Source organism: Pan troglodytes, chromosome 20, assembly GCF_028858775.2.
Source record: "Pan troglodytes isolate AG18354 chromosome 20, NHGRI_mPanTro3-v2.0_pri, whole genome shotgun sequence".
Taxonomy (NCBI): Eukaryota; Metazoa; Chordata; class Mammalia; order Primates; family Hominidae; genus Pan; species Pan troglodytes.
In genome coordinates this window covers 19,788,639-19,808,244 of record NC_072418.2, presented here as the reverse complement: position 1 = coordinate 19,808,244, position 19,606 = coordinate 19,788,639, and the positions used below count along the sequence as shown (strand labels likewise).

At 50.1% G+C, this 19,606-nt stretch overlaps 1 protein-coding gene across 4 annotated transcripts in view; it reads right to left on the bottom strand.

The window, feature by feature from the left end:
- The window catches only part of MYO9B (myosin IXB), a 139,002-nt gene that overhangs the window by 64,940 nt on the left and 54,456 nt on the right, over positions 1-19,606 (bottom strand). For all 4 annotated transcript variants that reach the window (XM_063801321.1, XM_054673116.2, XM_054673117.2 and 1 more), the window contains exon 3: positions 4,394-4,488. In XM_063801321.1, the coding sequence (XP_063657391.1) occupies positions 4,394-4,488 (95 nt within the window). The remainder of the gene's footprint in view (positions 1-4,393; positions 4,489-19,606) is intronic.

Sequence of the window (19,606 nt, the reverse complement as noted above, 5' to 3'; positions counted from 1 at the left end):
AGAGCCAGCACACTGGGTGTCTGGCATCAAAATGTCGCTTGACCGATGATGGCCCCTTCCCTTCCCCAATCATTTTCAAGGCCTGGGCCTAAAAAAGGGGTCTTATAGGGACCCAGGGCTCCTCCAGCACTGAGTCCTTGAACACACAGGAAGCTGCAGCCTCATAAATTGGGGAACTGGGTGGGGAGGCTTGGACTGTGCCTGACCCTTGGCCTTGGTGGGAATGGCATGGAGAAGTGTCACCTGCCTGAAAGTGGGCAAAAGCAGAACCGGTCTGAGCCGGCTCTTTGTGTGATCGCTGCGGCCATTCTTGGGATAGGAAGTGCACCTCCCTCCCTGGGGCGAGGATGGCCACAGTCCTAAGGTTGTGGGTGGAGGCAGGACTCCCTTTCCTGAATCCAAGGCCACAGATACGACTTTCCAAAGCTGGTCTGGGAGACCTGGCCACGGAGGGCCACTGGTCCTGAATATGATGGGAGCCTGGGGAAGGTCGGGGAGGCTAAACCATTTAGCTATGGGCTGGGCCAGGCCAGCCCTTCTGGTGTCTGGTCCAATGGTGGGCCCTGGAAGTTATGTCTCCTGGAACCTGGGGATGTGACTTTATCTGGAAAAAGGGAGCTGGGCGCAGTGGCTCATGCCTGTAATCCCCAGAGCTTTGGGGGGCCAAGGTGGAAGGATCGCTTGAGGCCAGGAGTTCAAGACCAGCCTGGACAACATAGTGGGACCCCGTCTCTACAGAATAAAAATAAAAAATTAGCCAGGTGTGGCGGTGTGCACCTGTAGTCCCAGCTACTCAGGAGGCTGACGCAGGAGGATCGCTTGACTCTAGGAGTTCAAGGCTGCAGTGAGCCATAATCATGCCATTGTACTCTAGCCTGGGCAACAAAGTAAGGCCCTGTCTCAAAACATAAAAAAGGATCTTTGCAGAGGCCATTAAGTTAAAGACCTCAGGATCATCCTCAATAATCCAGGAGGGCCCTAAATCCGATGACAAATGTCCTTATAAGAGAAGAGGGGGTCGGGCGTGGTGGCTCACACCTGTAATCCCAGCACTTGGGGAGGCCGAGGCAGGCGGATCACTTGAGGCCAGGAGTTTGAGACCAACCTGGCCAACACAGTGAGGCCCTGTCTTTACTAAAAATACAAAAATTAGCTGGGTGTGGTGGCATATTCCTATAATCCCAGCTACTTGGGAGACTGCGGCACAAGAATTGCTTGAGCCTGGGAGGCGGAGGTTGCAGTGAGCAGAGATAGTACCACTGCACTCCAGCCTGGGCGACAGGGTGAGATTCCGTCTCCAAAAAATAAAAAAATAAAAAAATAAAAAGAGGAGAGACACATGCCACCTGAAGACAGAGGCAGAGATGGGAGTAATGTGGCCACGAGCCAAGGGAGCCACCAGAAGCTGGAGGAGGTAGCCAGGCTCTTTCCCTAGAGACTCCAGAAGGAACCAGCCCTGTGGACACCTTGATATCTGACTTCTGGCCTCTGGGATGATAAGAGAATAATTCCTGTTGCTTCAGCCATACGGTTTGTCGTACACTGTTATGGCAGTCCCTCCTAGGAAATGCATACAGAGATAATGTCGGAAAGGGGGTGGTGCCCATGCGGAGGTCAAGCCTGCAGTGTCTGTCCAGAGCCAGCTGGACACCCAGACAAGACAAGGAGGCAGCTTAGCTTCTCCCCAAGGGAGGCATGGAACTGTAGCAACAGTATCTGTGCCATCTTCCCAACAAGGTACCCTGAATGCTTCCTGTGGGTCAAAATCTCTGCAATGTGGCAGATAGGATCGTGCAAAAGATGGACCCACGGGAAGAAAAAGAAAACAAAAGATAAGAGGTGGGGACCTTTGTGCACTGCTGGTGGGAAGGTAAAATGGTGTGGCTTCCATGGGAAACAGTATGGTGGCTTCTTAAAAAATTAAATGGCCAGGCGCAGTGGCTCACGCCTGTAATCCCAACACTTTGGGAGGCCAAGGCAGGCAGATCACCTGAGGTCGGGAGTTCGAGACCAGCCTGACCAACACTGAGAAACCCCATCTCTACTAAAAATACAAAATTAGCCGAGTGTGGTGGCGCATGCCTGTAATCCCAGCTACTCGAGAAGCTGAGGCAGGAGAATCACTTGAACCCAGGAGACAGAGGTTGCGGTGAGCCGAGATTGCGCCATTGTACTCCAGCCTGGGCAATAAGAGCGAAACTGTGTCTCAAAAAAAAAAAAAAAAAAAAAATTAAACATAGTGTCTGGGCGCAGTGGCTCACACTTGTAATTTCTGGATCACAGGCATGCACCACCACGCCCAGCTAATTTTTTTGTTTGTTTGTTTGGTTGGTTGTTGGGTTTTTTTTTTTTTTTTTTTGAGATGGACTTTTGCTCGTCACCCAGGCTGGAGTGCAGTGGCCTGATCTTGGCTCACTGCAACCTCCGCCTCCTGGGTTCAAGCGATTCTCCTGCTTCAGCCTCCCGAGTAGCTGGGATTACAGGCGCCTGCCATCATGCCCGGCTAATTTTTGTATTTTTAGTAGAGATGGGGGTTTCACCACGTTGGACAGGCTGGTCTTGAACTCCCGACTTCAGGTGATCCACCCACCTCGGCCTCCCAAAGTGCTGGGATTATAGGTGTGAGCCACCACGCCTGGCCTTATGTTGTGTATTTTAACCCCCAAAATATGAAGTGAAAAAGGTGGGGTCTTCATGGAGAGGTCAGGGCCTGGAAGACAGGTGGGACAAGTGGCTGTTCCAGGTGTCTCTGATGAACCGGGTACACCCATATGGGCAGGTGGTAGGAGTTGGGGGGCCATTGACTGCCTTGTGGGGGCTGAGGCCGAGGGACCAGAGCAGCCCCTGACATTTGTCAAGGGCCACTCACCCACACCACTGCCTACTGGAGCCTGGGCACTGGGAAAAAGGAATGAAGCTAGAGGCAGAAGGTTCAGGAGAACAATATGCCTGTTTGTATCTTGAATATGAACCATCAGTTGAAATGATCATCAGTCAGGTTCAGACAGACAAAATCCTGGGACCTTTACAAATCCCATTGACATAGCAGCCCCTCACATGAGAATCTATAGTTAGGGGGGGATCCCTGTGAGTATCCAGGCCTTGGACCCTCTCAGATGCCATCTAAGTACTCATCCACCCATCAATGGATCCATGGATCCACTGATCAAGCCCATCCAATTCCATCCAATTTACCCATGAATCTATCCATTCGCTAATTGACACATCCACAAATCTACCCATTTATTCATCCACCTACCCATGAATCTACTCATCCATCTATGAATAATCCATGTATCTCTCCATCCATGTATCTCTCCATCCATGAATCCATCCACCCATGAATCCATCTATCTATCCATCCATCCACCCATCCACACACCCACAAATCTACCCATTTATTCATCCACCTACCTATGATTCTATCCATTCACTTGTAAATCCATCCACCCAAGAATCCATCTATCCAGCCACCTGTGAATCCACTCACCCATAAATCCATCCACCCACCCATCCACCCATCCATCCATCCATCCATGAATCTATCCATTCACCTGTTCATTATATGAATCTACCCATTTATTCATTCACCTACCCATGAATCTACCCATCTGTGATGGATGGATTCATGAGTGTATGGGTAGATCCACTCATGAATGCATCCATCCACCCATGAATCTACTCCCCCATGAATCAATCCATCGATCCATCCATCCATCCATCCACCCATTCATCAATCTATTCATCCATCCACTCATGAATCCATTCACCCAAGAATTCATCTATCCATCCATTCAGCCATCCATGCACGAATCCATCCATCCATCCATCCATAAATCTGTCCATCCATCTATGTGCAAATCCATTCACCCATGAATCCATCTGTCTGTCTAACCATCCATCCATCCATCCATCCATCCATCCATCCATCATCCACCCATCCATCCATCCCCTCATGAGTCCATCCACCCACCCACCCTTCAGTATTTCCATGCACGACCACCTCACTTTGCAGCTCTGTACCTGTCATTTTCTGGCTAAAGGAGCACATGTTTGGCAAAGGCCAGAGTCCGCATCCCCACTGCCTGTGACACCCCCAAGACCTACCAAATTAGAAACTTTATCAAGACAGGAAATGGGCTGGGCTGTCCTTGCCTGTTCTCAGTAAAGCCCACTACCTCTAGCCACGTCCCCCAGCCCCTGCCCACATTTCCTACTTCAACCTACTGTTCCAGACCTTCACCTCAAAGACTTAAAAATCACACTCGCTCTCCTGTACAAAGCATAAACATCCACACAGCCATGATCTCCACATCTCACTCCCATGTGTGTGTCAGGAAGCAACCATGCGTGGGGCCAGCTCCCACCAGTGGGGACCCCAGGGACACCTCACCCTCTCACGATGCCACTCTCTAGGTAGCTGACTTGGATGAATTTCCCAAACCGGCTGGAGTTGTTGTTGTGGGCTGTCTTGGCGTTTCCAAAAGCCTGCAAGGAAATCAAAAGCAGGTTTCAGATCAGGAGGGTGGAATTTCTTTTTCTTTTTTTTTCCTCTCATTTTACACTGTGCTTTTATATTTTGTATTGTTCAATTTATCTATTTTTTCTCTTGGAGACAGTCTTACTCTGTCACCTGGGCTGGAGTGAAGTGGCACAATCTTGGCTCACTGCAACCTCTGCCTCCCGGGTTCAAGCAATTCTCATGCCTCAGCCTCCTGAGTAGCTGGGACTACAGATGCGCGCTACCATGCTGGCTAATTTTTGTATTTTAGTAGAGACGGGGTTTCACCATGTTGTCCAGGCTGACCTAGAACTCCTGAGTTCAGGCAATCTGCCCGCCTCAGCCTCCCAAAGTGCATGAGTCACTGTGCCCAGTCTCTATTTTTTCTTTTTCTTTTTCTTTTCTTTTTTTTTTTTTTTTTTTGAGATGGAGTCTTGCTCTGTTGCCTTGGCTGGAGTGCAGGGGCGCGATCTCAGCTCACTGCAACCACTGTCTCCCGAGTTCAAGCGATTCTCCTGGCTCAGCCTCCCAAGTGGCTGGGATTACAGGCGCACGCTGCCACGCCTGGCCAATTTTTTGTATTTTTAGTACAGACGGGGTTTCACTGTGTTGCCCAGTCTGGTCTCGAACTCCTGAGCTCAGACAATCCGCCCACCTTGGCCTCCCAAAGTGCTGGGATTACAGGCGTGAGCCACCACCCCTGGTATCTTATTTTTTCTTTAACTGTTCCTGCAAAGTAGGGCTACCCAGTAAGCAGAGAGTAGCTCATTTTCTTTCACTCTTCTTTTTTTTGTTTGAGACAGGGTCACACAATGTCACCCAGGCTGGAGTGCAGTGTTGCGATCTTGGCTCACTGCAACCTCTGCCTCCCAGGCTGCAGCGATCCGCCTGTCTCAGCCTCCTGAGCAGCTGGGACCACAGGCATGCACCACCACGCCTGGCTAATTTTTTGTAGAGATGGGGTTTTGCCATGTTGCCCAGGCTGGTCTGTAACTCCTGAGCTTAAGTGATCCACCCGCCTCGGTCTCCTAAAGTGCTGGAATTACAGGCATGAGCCATCATGCCCAGACTTGGTTTATTTAATTAATATTTTCTAGATTGTGACATAATTTGCAAAAACTTCATTTTATTTGTTGTCTAAATAAACTTTATTTTTTAACCTTTTAATATTATTTTTGAGATGGGGTCTCGCTCTGTTGCCCAGGCTGGAGTGTAGTGGCATGATCTCAGCTCACTGCAACCTCTGTCTCCCAGGCTCAAGGGATCCTTCTGCCTCAGCCTCCCAAGTAGCTGCGACCACAGGCATGCACCACCATGCCTAGCCTTAACTTTTAAGGTTTTGGGGTACACACGCAGGTTTGTTAAGTAGGTAAACTTGTATCACAGGCATTTGCTGTATAGATTATTTTGTCACCCAGGTTCTAAGCCTAGTATCCAACAGTTATTTTTTCTTTTTCTTTTCTTTTTTATTTTGAGACAGAGTCTTGCCCTGTTGCCCAGGCTGGGGTGCAGTGGCACGATCTCGGCTCACTGCAACCTCCACCTCCCAGGTTCAAGCGATTCTCCTGCCTCAGCCTCCCAAATAGCTGGGAATACAGGCGCGTGCCACCATGCCCAGCTAATTTTTGTATTTATAGTAGAGACGGGGTTTCACCACGTTGGCCAGGATGGTCTCGATCTCTTGACCTCATGATCCGCCTGCCCTGGCCTCTCAAAGTGCTGGGATTTACAGGCGTGAGCCACAGTGCCTGGCCCCAATAGTATTTTTTCTGCTCCTCTCCCTCCTCCCACCCTCCAGGAGGCCCCACTGTCTGCTCTTCCCCTCTGTGTGTCCATGTGTTCTCACCATTTAGCTCCCACTAGAAAGTGAGAACATGCAATATTAGGTGTTCTCTTCCTGTGTTAGTTTGCTAAGGATAATGGGCTCCAGCGAGGATGGAGCTTCTATAGGCCTCAGCCTGGAGCCCTGGGCCTCCCTCCTTCTCGGCTTTGAGGACACTCACTTGTCCCCAAGAGAGTAGGCTATAAGTCACTTAGAAGCCCAGATAAGACCTGGAAAATACAGAGGTGTATAGCCAAGGCCCATTCCAACATTTCACTCTTTATCTCTGTGTCTGAGGTTGTGTGTGGTGCTCAAGTTTTTTTTTTTTTTTTTTTTTTTTGAAACAGAGTCTTGTTCTGTTGCCAGGCTGGGGTACAATGGCACGATCTCAGCTCACGGCAATCTCCACCTCCCGGGTTCAAGCGATTCTCGTGCCTCACCTTCCCGGGTAGCTGGGATTACAGGTGCGCACCACCACGTCTGGCTAACTTTTGCATTTTTAGTAGAGACGGGGTTTTCCCATGTTGTCCAGGCTGGTCTCGAACTCCTGACCTCAGGTGATCTGCCCGCCTTGGCCTCCCAAAGTACTGGGATTACAGGCATGAGCCATCATGCCTGGCCAGTGTTCAAGTTTTAAGTCTCTGACATTAAAAATGGCAATTGCCTGAATTCTTTTCAGTTGTAACCATTCATCTGATAGGGTAAACCACACCCTGTGGGCCAAATCTGGTCTGATGCTTGTTTTTTTAATCACCTGCGAGCCAAGAATGGTTTTCACATTTGTAAATGGTGAAACAAGGAACAAACAAACAAACAAAAACCCAAAGAAGAATATTCCCTGACGTGAAAAACCTCTTCACATTTCAGCGTCCATCAATGAAGTTTTATCGGTACATGCCAGGCTCATTCAATTGTGTTGCAACAGAGACTACCATCTAGTCTGCGAAGGTGCAAATATTGCCTATCGGGCTCTTTGTGGCAGGAGTTTTGGGCTGATCTGGACTCTGGGCTCACTGCTGGACACAAGGCAGGGTATGTGGAAGGTCCCTTGAGGAGCCCTAAAGTTTGGTGGGAAGATAAGTGGGTTCACAGAGCAATTAAAAAAAAATTGGCGTAAAACATGACATACAATTAACCTTCTTAAAGTGTACAATTCAGTGGCATTTAGTACATTCACAATGTTGTGCAGCCATCGCCTTTACCTGGTTCCAGAACATTCTGATCCCCCGAAAAGGAGACTGTCCCCATCAGCAGTCCCTCCCCATTTCCCTCCCCTAGTCCCTGACAACCACCAATCTGCTTCCTGTCTCTATGGATTTGCCTGTTCTGGGTATCTCAGGTCAATGAGGTCATACACTTATGGCCTGTTGTGTCTGGCTGCCGCTTTTTTCTTTTTTTTAAGAGGCAGGGTCTTGCTGTCGCCCAGTGGTGTAATCATAGCTCACTGCAAGCCTCGACGTCGTGGGCTCAAGCAATCCTCCTGCCTCAGCCTCCCAAGTAGCTGGGACCACAGGTGCATGCCACCATGCTTGGCTAATTTTTAAAATTTTCTGTAGAGACCGCATCTCTCTAAGTTGCCCAGGCTGGTCTTGAACTCCCGGCCTCAAGTGATCCTTCCACCTCGGCCTCCCAAAGGGCTGTGATGACAGGCACGGTGGCTCACCTGTAATCAATGTTTCATTCCTTTTTCACAGGACAATCTTTTTGCTCTGTACTGAGGAGTCCACACATACAGGGAAGTGTGTGCAGTGCAGGGAGTGTGCAGGGGTCCCCTCTGGGGCCTTCCATGTAACCATCACCTGGATGAAGATGGGGGACACCTACACTCTGTCCAGATTCCTGGGGTGCCCCCTTCCCATGAGGGACTTACTGCTCCAGAGTGGTTAAGACGGAGCCCTGGGGGAACTTGAGGCAGGGAAGGTGCCTGGGGCAGGACAGAGAAGCTGAGAAGAGGTGGTGGCTGGGGGAAGGTGGCGGCTCTTTCGTTTAGGGAGAAAGAAGATGGGGTGAGGCCAGCAGGATGCGGGCTGTAAGGCCTTGTAGATGAGAGAGAGGTGGCAGAGCTGGTCCTGGGGCCTGGTGTTCCACTGTCCCAGTCCTTGTGACCGCTAGGTTTGGGGAAGAGGTGACATGGCAAGGGGAGGGCACAGGGGCAGGGGGCACGCCCTGCAGTCACATGTGGAAAGTTTGGCAGTAGTGATGCTCCCGTTTGAGAGGCTGGGCCGCCCAGGGAGGATAGGAGAGAGCGAGGCCACAGTGTGAAGGAAGTGGCAAGGCCATTGCCAAGGTCCCATTGTAGGGGGTGGGGTAGGTGGTGGCCAAGAACACCAGGGAGGCGGAAACCGGAGACACAATGACACAGAGAGACAGGATCTTCCTGAAGGCCTCATTCCACAGGGGGATGGATACTGGTTGTTATGGACTTCATGTCTGTGTCCCTCACACAATTTTTTTTTTTTTTTTCTGAGACAGGGTCTTGCTCTGTTGCCCAGGCTGGAGTGCAATGGTGTGATCTCGGCTCACTGCAACCTCCACCTCCTGGGTTCAAGTGATTCTCGTGCTTCAGCCTCCTGAGTAGCTGAGATTACAGGTGTGTGCCACTGCGCTTGGCTAATTTTTGGTATTTTTAGTAGAGATGGGGTTTTACCATGTTGGCCAGGCTGGTCTCGAACTCCTGACCCCAAGTGATCTCCTTGCCTTGGCCTCCCAAAGTGCTGGGATTACAGGCTTGAGTCACCATGCCTGGCCCCCGATAAACTTTATAGGTTGAAATCTAACCCTGGCCGGGCACGGTGGCTCACGCCTGTAATCCCAGCACTTTGGGAGGCCAAGGCAAGGAGATCACTTGGGGTCAGGAGTTTGAGACCAGCCTGACCAATATGGAGAAACCCTGTCTCTACTAAAAATACAAAATTAGCCGGGCATGGTGGTACATGCCTGTAATCCCAGCTACTCAGGAGGCTGAGGCAGGAGAAGCGCTTGAACCCGGGAGGCGGAGGTTGCGGTGAGCCGAGATCGTGCCATTGCACTCCAGCCTGGGCAATAAGAGTGAACTCCATCTCAAAAAAAAAGAAAAAAAAGAAAAAAAAAGAAATCTAACCCTAAGGTGATAGGTTGAGGAGGTGAGGTCTTTGGGAGGTGATGAGGTCACTTACATGGGGCCCTCATGAATGGGATTAGTGCCCTTATAGAACAGAACCCCAGAGAGTACCCTCACTCCTTCCACCGTGTGAGGACATGGGAGAAAACACCATCAATGAACCAAGAAGAGGGCCTTCACCTGACACCAAATCTGCCAGAGCCTTGACCTTGGACTTCTCACTTTCAGAACTGTGAGAATATATTTGTTGTTTCAGCCACCTGGTCTACATGGTACAGTCATGCACTGCACAGCAATGACCATCAACGATGGACCACATATATGACGGTGGTCCCATAAGATTATAATACTGTACTCTTACTGTACTGTTTCTATATTTCCATCCATGCATCCATCCATCCACCCATCCATCCATCCATCCAATCATTTTTTCTTTTTTTTTTGAGACAGAGTTTCACTCTTGTTGCCCAGGCTGGAGTGCAATGGCGCGATCTCAGCTCACCACAACCTCCTCCTCCCGGGCTCAAGTGATTCCCCTGCCTCAGCATCCCGAATAGCTGGGATTACAGGCATGCACCACCACACCCGGCTAATTTTGTATTTTTAGTAGAGATGGGGTTTCTCCATGTTGGTCGGGCTGGTCTCGAACTCCCAACCTCAGGTGATCCACCCGCCTCGGCCTCCCAAAGTGATGGAATTACAGGCGTGAGCCATCGTGCCCAGCCCCATCCATCCAATCTGTTTTTTTGAGACAGGGTCTCACTCTGTCGCCCAGGCTAGAGTGCAGTGGCATGATCATGGCTCACTGCAGCCTCAACCTCCAGAGCTCAAGGTGATCCTCCCGCCTCAAGCTCCCAGGTAGCTGAGACTACAGGCATGTGTCAGCACACCTGGCTTATTTTCTTGTAGAGAAGAGGTTTCACTGTGTTGCCCAGGCCAGTCTCAAACTCCTGGGCTCAAGCAATCTGCATACTTTGGCCTCTCAAAGTGTTGAGATAACAGGTGTGAGCCAAAGTAGCCAGCCTATCTATCTATTTAGAGACAGAATTTTGGTCTGTCGCCCAGGCTGGAGTGCGGTGGTGTGATCTTGGCTCACTGCGGCCTCGACCTCCTGAGTTCAAGCGATTTTCCTGCCTAGGCCTTGCAAAGTGCTAGGATTACAGGAATGAGCCACCAGGCCTGGCCTATGTTTAGATACACAAATATTTACCATTGTGTTACAACTGCCCACAGTATTCAGTACAGTAACATGCTGTACAGGTTTGTAGCCTAGAAGTAATGGGTTATACCTATTTGTTTTTGCTTTTTTTGAGATCGAGTCTCACTCTGTTGCCCAGGCCGGAGTGCAGTGGCATAATCTCAGCTCACTGCAACCTCCACCTCCCAGGTTCAGGCTATCCTCCTGCCTCAGCCTCCAGAGTAACTGGGACTACAGGCGCGAGCCACCATGCCCGACTAATTTTTGCATTTTCAAATAGAGACAGGGTTTCACCAGAGTTCGGGGCCAGGCTGGTCTTGAACTCCTGACCTCAGATGATCCACCTGCCTTGGGCTCCCAAAGTGCTGGGATTACAGGCGTGAGCCACCGCACCTGGCCAGCTACATCTATTTGCATAGGTATAGCCTATTAGTGGTTATATATTAACACACCTATTAGTAGTATATAACCTACTAAACACCTACAGCCAAAGTGTGTAGTAGGTTATATCATCTAGGTTTGTGTAAGTTCATTCTAGGATGTTCGTGTGACCACGATATCACCCAATGACGCATTTCTCCCATAGTTAAGCAATGCGTAACCATATTCTGTGACAGTAGCCCAAACAGATTAAGACACTGGCTGACCACTGAGTGGAGGCTTTTGTGGGGCAGCCTGAACGGGGAAGTCCCATTAAAAATGCAACTGAGTGGCTGGGCGCAGTGGTCACGCCTGTAATCTCAGCACTTTGGGAGGCCAAGGCAGGAGGATGGCTTGAGGCCAGGAGTTCAAGACCAGCCTGGGCAACATGGCGAAACCCCAAATCTAGAAAAAATTTAAAAAATTAGCCAGGTATGCAACAATCCCTTTACTGGGCATATACCCAAAGGATTATAAATCATTCTGCGATAGAGATACATGCACACGTATGTTTACTGCGGCACTATTCACAATAGCAAAGACTCAGAACCAACCCAAATGTCCATCAGTGATAGACTGGATTAAGAAAATGTGGCACATATACACTATGGAATACTATGCAGCCATAAAAAAGGATGAGTTCATGTCCTTTGCAGGGACATGGATGAAGCTGGAAACCATCATTCTCAGCAAACTATCACAAGATCAGAAAACCAAACACCACATGTTCTCACTCATAAATGGGAGTTGAACAATGAGAACACATGGACACAGGGAGGGGAACATCACACACCGGGGCCTGTAGGGGGTGGGGGGCTAGGAGAGGGATAACATTAGGAGAAATACCTAATGTAGGTGACGGGTTGATGGGTGCAGCAAACCACCATGGCATGTGTATACCTACGTAACAAAACTGCACGTTCTGCACATGTATCCCAGAACTTAAAGTATTTAAAAAAAAGCCAGGTATGGTGGTGGGTGCCTGTAGTTCCAGTTACTTTGGAGGCTGAGGTGGGAGGATTGCTTCAGCCCAGGAGGTTGAGGCTGCAGCTGCATTTGCGCCCCTGCACTCCAGCCTCGGCGACAGAGCGAGACTCTGTTTCAAAAAAAAAAAAAAAAAGGATCTGACCATGGGAGGCCCAGATACTCCCTTGGAGAAGGCTCCATTCAGCTGCAAAGCCTCGGGCAGAGCTTGAAGCCCGGACAGTTGCTGTGGCTGGACCCATGTGCGGGTCACACTACTCAAGGAGCTGGCTGTTTGGGTCATGGGACAAGGAAACAGGGAGGAGCTCAAGATCACGGGGCACGGAGCCAAGCAGGAAGGTGATAAGAAGGGGGCCCCAGAGAGAGATGACCTGGCCCTCTACAGAGAAGGGGGTCCGGGAAGTAGCCGGGTGCTTTTGGTGGGGGCGGACTGGGTCGCCACATGAGCCTTGCTCACCTGTTGTTGTTGTTGTTGTTGTTTTTTTTGAGACAGGGAGACAGGGTCTCACTCTGTTGCCCAGACTGGAGTTTAAGTGGTGCGACCATAGCTCACTGCAGCCTCAACCTCAACCCCCAGGGTCAGGCGAGCCTCCCATTTCTGTCTCTTAAGGAGCTGAGACCACAGGTATGTATCACCGCACCTGGCTTTTTTTTTTTTTTTTTGAGACAGTTTGCTCTGGTTGCCCAGGCTGGAGTGCAATGGCACAATCTTGGCTCACTGCAACTTCCGCCTCCTGGATTCAAGCAATTCTCCTGCCTCAGCCTCCCGAGTAGCTGGGATTATAGGCACGTGCCATCACCCCAGCTAATTTTGTATTTTTAGTAGAGACGGGGTTTCTCCATGTTGGTCAGGCTGGTCTTGAACTTCTGACCTCAGGTAATCTGCCCGCCTCGGCTTCCCAAAGTGCTGAGATTACAGGCGTGAGCCTCTGTGCCTGGCCTAATTTTAAAAATTATTTTTGTTGACACGAATCTTACTGTGTTACCCAGGTTGGTCTGGGGCTCCTGGACTCAAGCAATCCCTCCATCTCAGCCTCCCAAAGTGCTGAGATTACAGGTGTGAGCCACTGGGCCCGGTCTGACCTGTTGAACTTTGAAACAGTCTCTGGAGGGTCTGATGAAACCCAGGGGGCTCGTCGGTGGGCGGGAACCACCAAGGGCTCTGCTGGTGAAGTTGACTTTCCTGGGTGCCTATGGGACTTTTTGAGGGTGAACCATCCTGTGTGATGGGGGCGTCCTGTGCACTACACGGTGTTGAACAGCATCCCTGGCCTCCACCTACCCGATGCCATCTGGGATAACCAAAGAATGTCCCCAGAGATCGGCAAATCACCCCGGCTGCGGAGCATTGATGTACACAGATGGAAATAAAAGGGGTTGCAGGGCTGGGTAGTCGGGGCTCACTGGTCCCTTTGTCCCTTCCATAGGTTCCCATATGTGGTGCATTCTAGGTGCTGAGGGGTCCCTGCGGTCTTTCTAGGTTTCATTTCCAGCTCTCCAGAGGGTAGCTGGAGAACTGTTTTTTGTTGTTATTTGGAGTGAAACCCCCAGTCTCGAGGCACTGACTCGTCTCCTTGGATGCTCACGGGACCCTGCAGGGCCATAGTCTGGAGCTCACGCAGGAAATCAGCTTCAGCCTGGGGCCCGGTGCCTGGGCCTAGGCCCTCCTCCTTGCTCCCTGCCTGACAGCACGAAGCCCAGCCTCACCTATGTGGTCCCACGACCAGACTCTCCTCCCCAGTCAACCTCAATTCAAAGAGATCTGTCAGGGAAACCCTAAAATAACGTCCCAGGAAGGGGCTCAGAAAGCTTCCCTGCTTAACTATGAGCAGATGGCGAAGGGATGCCTGTCCTCAGGGGTGGGGTGGGGGGGACAGTCCTGTTGGTGGCCCTGGGGTGTCTGCAGCAGGAAACGGGTCTCTCTCTGAGTCAGGGTCCCCGTAGTACCTCGGTGTAAAGCCTGGTCTGTGGCAGAGGTGCCCCAGAAATGTACATTCGTACCTTAAAGAGCCACAGTGCTCACTTTAAACCCAGGGGACAAGTCTCTGCAGTGACTTCTAATATCACAGCCAGGCCTGGTGTCTTGGGAACGTAACACAGGGAACGCCTTGGGATATGAGGGGCCCCTCCCACCACCGTGGCTGCCCAAGGGCTGGCTTTCTGGTTCTGCGATTACCCGATTACCCCGTGCACCAATTATCCATGCATAGAGGCTGCTCCCAGGCCCGGTGACCTCACGCGTCTGGTATGCGGTCTCAGCACACTGCGACTTTTCAAAGCCCATCTAAAAATATCCGGTTGGTGCTATTATACATCCGAGGGGGAAGTGCGGCCCAGCGCTCGCAGCGAGGGGTGCTATTGTGTTGCTGCTTGGCTGGGCTGGCCGGGGGCTCGCACGGTCTCAAAGCACAAGGGTGGCTGGTGTGCCTGGAGTATCATGTGGGGTCCAGGGTGGACAGAAGGGAGGAAGTGGGACCCCGGTGTCAGCAACTATGCGATATAATCTGGCACACGCACCGGGAAGGCGGATGCCATGGTCCCCCCAGGCTATAAAACCCACAGCGCTGGACTCACTCAAAACCAAAAAACGCCTCTCCTTTAACAGAAACACATTTTTTTCTTTTATAATATAAAAAACATGTTTCTAATATAAGTTGTAAACTTTGGAAAAAAATTATTATCTCACTAGGTCTAGCAATCCCACTTCTGGGTATATATCCAAAGGAAATGACATCAGTACGTGGAAGAAATGCTTGCATTCTCATGTTCATTTCAGCACTAATCACAATAGCCAAGACATGTGTGCATCAACAGATGAATGAATAGGCTGGGTTCAGTGGCTCACTCCTGTAATCCTAGCACTTTGGGAGGCTGGGGTGGGCAGATCACTTGAGGTCAGGAGTTCGAGACCAGCCTGGCCAACATGGCGAAACCCCGTCTCTACTAAAAATACAAAAATTAGCTGGGTGTGGTGGTGCATGCCTGTAATCCCAACTACCTGGGAGGCTGAGGCAGGAGAATCGTCTGAACCCAGGAGGTGGAGGTTGCAGTGAGCCAAGATCGTGCTACTGCACTCCGACCTGAGCAAGTCCGAACAAAGCAAGACTCTGTCTCGAAAAAAACAAAAAACCCCACAGATGAACGGATAAAGAAACTGTGGTTTATATACACCATGGAATAGTATTTGGCCATAAAAAAGGAGATCCTGGCTGAGCATGGTGGCTCACACCTGTAATTCCAGCACTTTGGGAGGCCAAGGTGGGCAGATCACTTGAGGACAGTTCGACACCACCTGGTTAACGTGGTAAAATCTCATCTCTACTAGAACAGAAAAATCAGCTGGGCGTGTTCGTGGGCTCCTATAATCCCAGCTACAGGGGAGGCTGAGACACGAAAATCGCTTGAAACTGAGAGGCAGAGGTTGCACTGAGCTGAGATCGCACCACTGCACTCTGGCCTGGGTGACAGAGCGAGTCTGTCTCAAAACAAAAAAAACGAAAAAAAAAAAAAAAAGAGAGATCCTGTCATTTGCAACAACATGGATGAAGCTGAGGGATACTATGTTAATAAGCCAGGCACAGAAAGGCAAATACTGCATGATCTCACTCGTGTAGAATTTTTAAAAGTTGAACTCATAGTGGGAAAGGGGGGGAAAGGAGTGAGGGTTGAAAAGTTACCTATTGGATACAGTGTTCACCATTTGAGTGATGGGTATTTTAGAAGCCCAACCCTAACCATTACCCAATATATCCCTGTAACAGACTACACATGTACCCCCAGTCCAAAAAAAAACTCATAGAAGTAGAAAGCAGGCCAGGCGTGGTGTCTCACGCCTGTAATCCCAGCACTTTGGGAGGCCGAGGCGGGCAGATCACGAGGTCAGGAGATCGAGATCATCCTGGCTAACACGGTGAAACCCCGTCTCTACTAAAAAATACAAAAAATTAGCCGGGCGTGGTGGCGGGTGCCTATAGTCCCAGCTACTCGGGAGGCCGAGGCAGGAGAATGGTGTGAACCTGGGAGGCGGAGCTTGCAGTGAGCCGAGATGGCGCCACTGCACTCCAGCCTGGGTGACAGAGCGAGACCTCCACCTCAGAAAAAAAAGAAGTAGAAAAGTAGGGCTGGTGCTGTGGCTGACGCCTATAATCCCCCAGCACTTTGGGAGGCAGAGATGGGAGGATCGCTTGAGGCCAGGAGTCTGAGAGACCAGCCTGGGCAACATAGTGACACCCCATCTTTACAAAAAATAAAAAGTTAGCTAGGTGTGGTGGGACACACCTGTTGTCCCAGATACTCAGGAGGCTGAGGCAGAAGGATCGCTTAGGCCCAGGAAGTCGAGGCTGCAGTGAACTGTGATTGCACCACTGCACTCCAGCCTGGGTGACAGAGCGAGACCCTGTCTCAAAAAAACGGAAGTAGAAAGTAGAATACTGGTTACCGGGGGTGGGGGCAGGGTTGGGGAGATGCTGGTCAAAGGATATAAACTTCAATTAGAGAGGAGGAATAAATTCAAGCAATCTTTTGTATAACATGGTGACTGTAAATATTTTTGTATTTTGAAAATTCCTAAGAGAGTAGATTTTAAGTGTTTTCATCACAAAACATGTTGAGTATGTCAGGTAACGCGTATGTTAATTAGCTCCATTGACCCTTTCCACAATGTATACGTATTTCAAAATGTCATGTTGTACATCATGAATATATACAACTTTCATCAATTAGAAATAAAATAGGCCGGGCGCAGTCGCTTACGCCTGTAATGCCAGCACTTTGGGAGGCTGAGACAGGCGGATCACAAGGTCAGGACATCGAGACCATCCTGGCTAACATGGTGAAACCCTGTCGCTACTAAAAATACAAAAAATTAGCCGGGCGTGGTGGCGGCGCCTGTAGTCCCAGCTACTCGGGAGGTTGAGGCAGGAGAATGGCACGAACCTGGGAGGTGGAGCTTGCAGTGAGCCGAGATCATGCCACTGCACTCCAGCCTGGTGACAGAGTGAGACTCCGTCTCAAAAATAAATAAATAAATAAATAAAAAAGAAATAAAATAAGGCCTGGCGCTGTGGCTCACACCTGTAATTCTACCACTTCGGAAGCCAAGGTGGGTGGATCACTTGAGGTCAGGAGTTCAAGACCAGCCTGGCCAACATGGTGAAACTCCATCTCTACTAAAAATACAAAAATTAGCTGGGTGTGGTGGTGGCGCCTGTAGTCCCAGCTACTTGGGAGGTTGAGGCAGGAGAATGGCACGAACCTGGGAGGTGGAGCTTGCAGTGAGCCGAGATTGCGCCACTGCACTTCAGCCTGGGCGACAGAGCGAGACTCCGTCTCAAAAAAAAAAAAAAAAAAATAATAATAATAATAAAAAATAAATAACTAAATAAGAAATAAAATAAGGCCTGGCACTGTCGTTCACACCTGTAATTCCACCACTTTGGAAGCCAAGGTGGGTGGATCACTTGAGGTCAGGAGTTCAAGACCAGCCTGGCCAACATGGTGGAACCCCGTCTCTACTACAAATAACAAAAATTAGCCGGGCGTGGTGGCACAAGCCTGTAGTCCCTCCTACTTGGGAGGCTGAGGCAAGAGAATTGCTTGAACCCAGGAGGTGGAGGTTGCAGTGAGTCAAGATCGCACCACTGCACTCCAGGCTGGGTGACAGAACAAGACTCTGTCTCAAAAAAAAAAAAAAAAAAAAAGAAATAAAATAAGCCAGGCACAGTGGCTCACACCTGTAATCCCAGCACTTTGGGAGGCCAAGGCAGGAGATCACTTGAGTCCAGGAAGTTCAAGAGCAGCCGTGAGATCCTGTGTCTACAAAAAAGAAAAAATTAGCCAGGCGTGGTGATGCATGCCTGTAGTCCCAGCTACTCAGGGGGCTGAAATGGGAGGATCACTTGAGCCCAGGAGGTTGAGGCTGCGGTGAGCCATGATTGTGCCATTACACTCTAGTCTAGACGACAGAGTGAGACCCTGTTCTCCGCCCCACCCCCAAAAAAAATTAAAGAAAAAATTTAAAAACCTCATGAAAAGCACAGAAGAAAGAAATCCATAAAGCTATTGGTCATAATTCAGCTTCCCCCCAGTCACGGTTTCTAGGTAAAACTAACGTAGAGGCAGTCTTGCCTCTTCCTCTGACAGGGCTGGCCTAGGTGTGGGCCCAGTGGGGATGCCATGTGCCCACCAGGGACATTGAGGGCTGGAAGAAGTCTGGCCGCCTTCCAAACGCCCCTGCCTTTGAGATTCTTCTTCTGGGCAATTTAAAAAGGTTTCTTGAATTGAGAAAGTTAGAGAAGAATTATTCAATAGGGCCAGGCACAGTGGCTCACGCCTGTAATCCCAGCACTTTGGGAGGCTGAGGCGGGCAGATCACCTGAGGTCAGGAGTTCAAGACCAGCCTGGCCAACACGGTGAAACCCCGTCTCTACGAAAAATACAAAAATTAGCCGGGCATGGTGGCGTGCGCCTGTAGTCCCAGCTACTTGGGAAGCTGAGGCCGAAGAATCGCTTGAATGCGGGAGGCAGAGGTTGTAGTGAGCCGAGATCATGCCACTGCACTTCAGCCTGGGTGACAGAGCGAGACTCCGTCTCAAAAAAGGATTATTCAATGGTACTCATTAACACATGGGCAGGATGCCTTTATTCCCACTGCTGTGATGGGGCCTTCCAGTGGGGGAGAATGATTGGGCTCAAATCTGAATATGGCTTGGGCAAGTGGGACTTTATAACCAAGGAGCAGGGTGGGGGTCAGTGGATGGAAAATTACTAAGAGGAAACACTGAGCATACAGCAGTTTCTAGCTAAACCGACCTAACAGGATTCTTGCTGAAGACAGGCCAGGGTGATCAGATAGTACCTGGGGTATGGGGGAAGATACGGAGCCCGATCAGACATCAAGGGTGATCAGCTCTCAAGGGCAGAGGGTTCCTGTTAAACTGACTTAGCAGGGTCTCAGCTGAAACTGGATTTTATAAAGAAGTGCACAGATGGGACTGGGACAAGGTTCAGGAGTCTAATGTTCGGTCAAGCAGAGAATCTTTGAAAAGAGACATCCAGGGTTGAACGTCCTATGTAGGCAAAAATTCTAGATTTTTTTTTTTTTTTTTTTGAGACCAAGTCTTGCTCTGTCACCCAGGCCAGAATGCAGTGGCTCACTGCAACCTCCGCCCCCCAGGTTCAAGCGATCCTCCCGCCTCAGCCTCCTGAGTAGTGGGGAGTACAGGTGGGCACCACCATGCCTGGTTAATTTTTTTTTTTTTTTGAGACGGAGTCTTGCTCTGTCACCCAGGCTGGAGTGCAGTGGCGCGATCTCGGCTCACTCCAAGCTCTGCCTCCTGGGTTCACGCCATTCTCCCGCCTCAGCCTCCCGAGTAGCTGGGACTACAGGCGCCCACGACCACGCCCGGCTAATTTTTTGTATTTTTTTTAGAAGAGACAGGGTTTCACTGTGTTAGCCAGGATGGTCTACGATCTCCTGACCTCGTGATCCGCCTGCCTCGGCCTCCCAAAGTGCTGGGATTACAGGCATGAGCCACCGTGCCTGGCCAATGCCCGGCTAATTTTTGTACTGGTAGTAGAGAC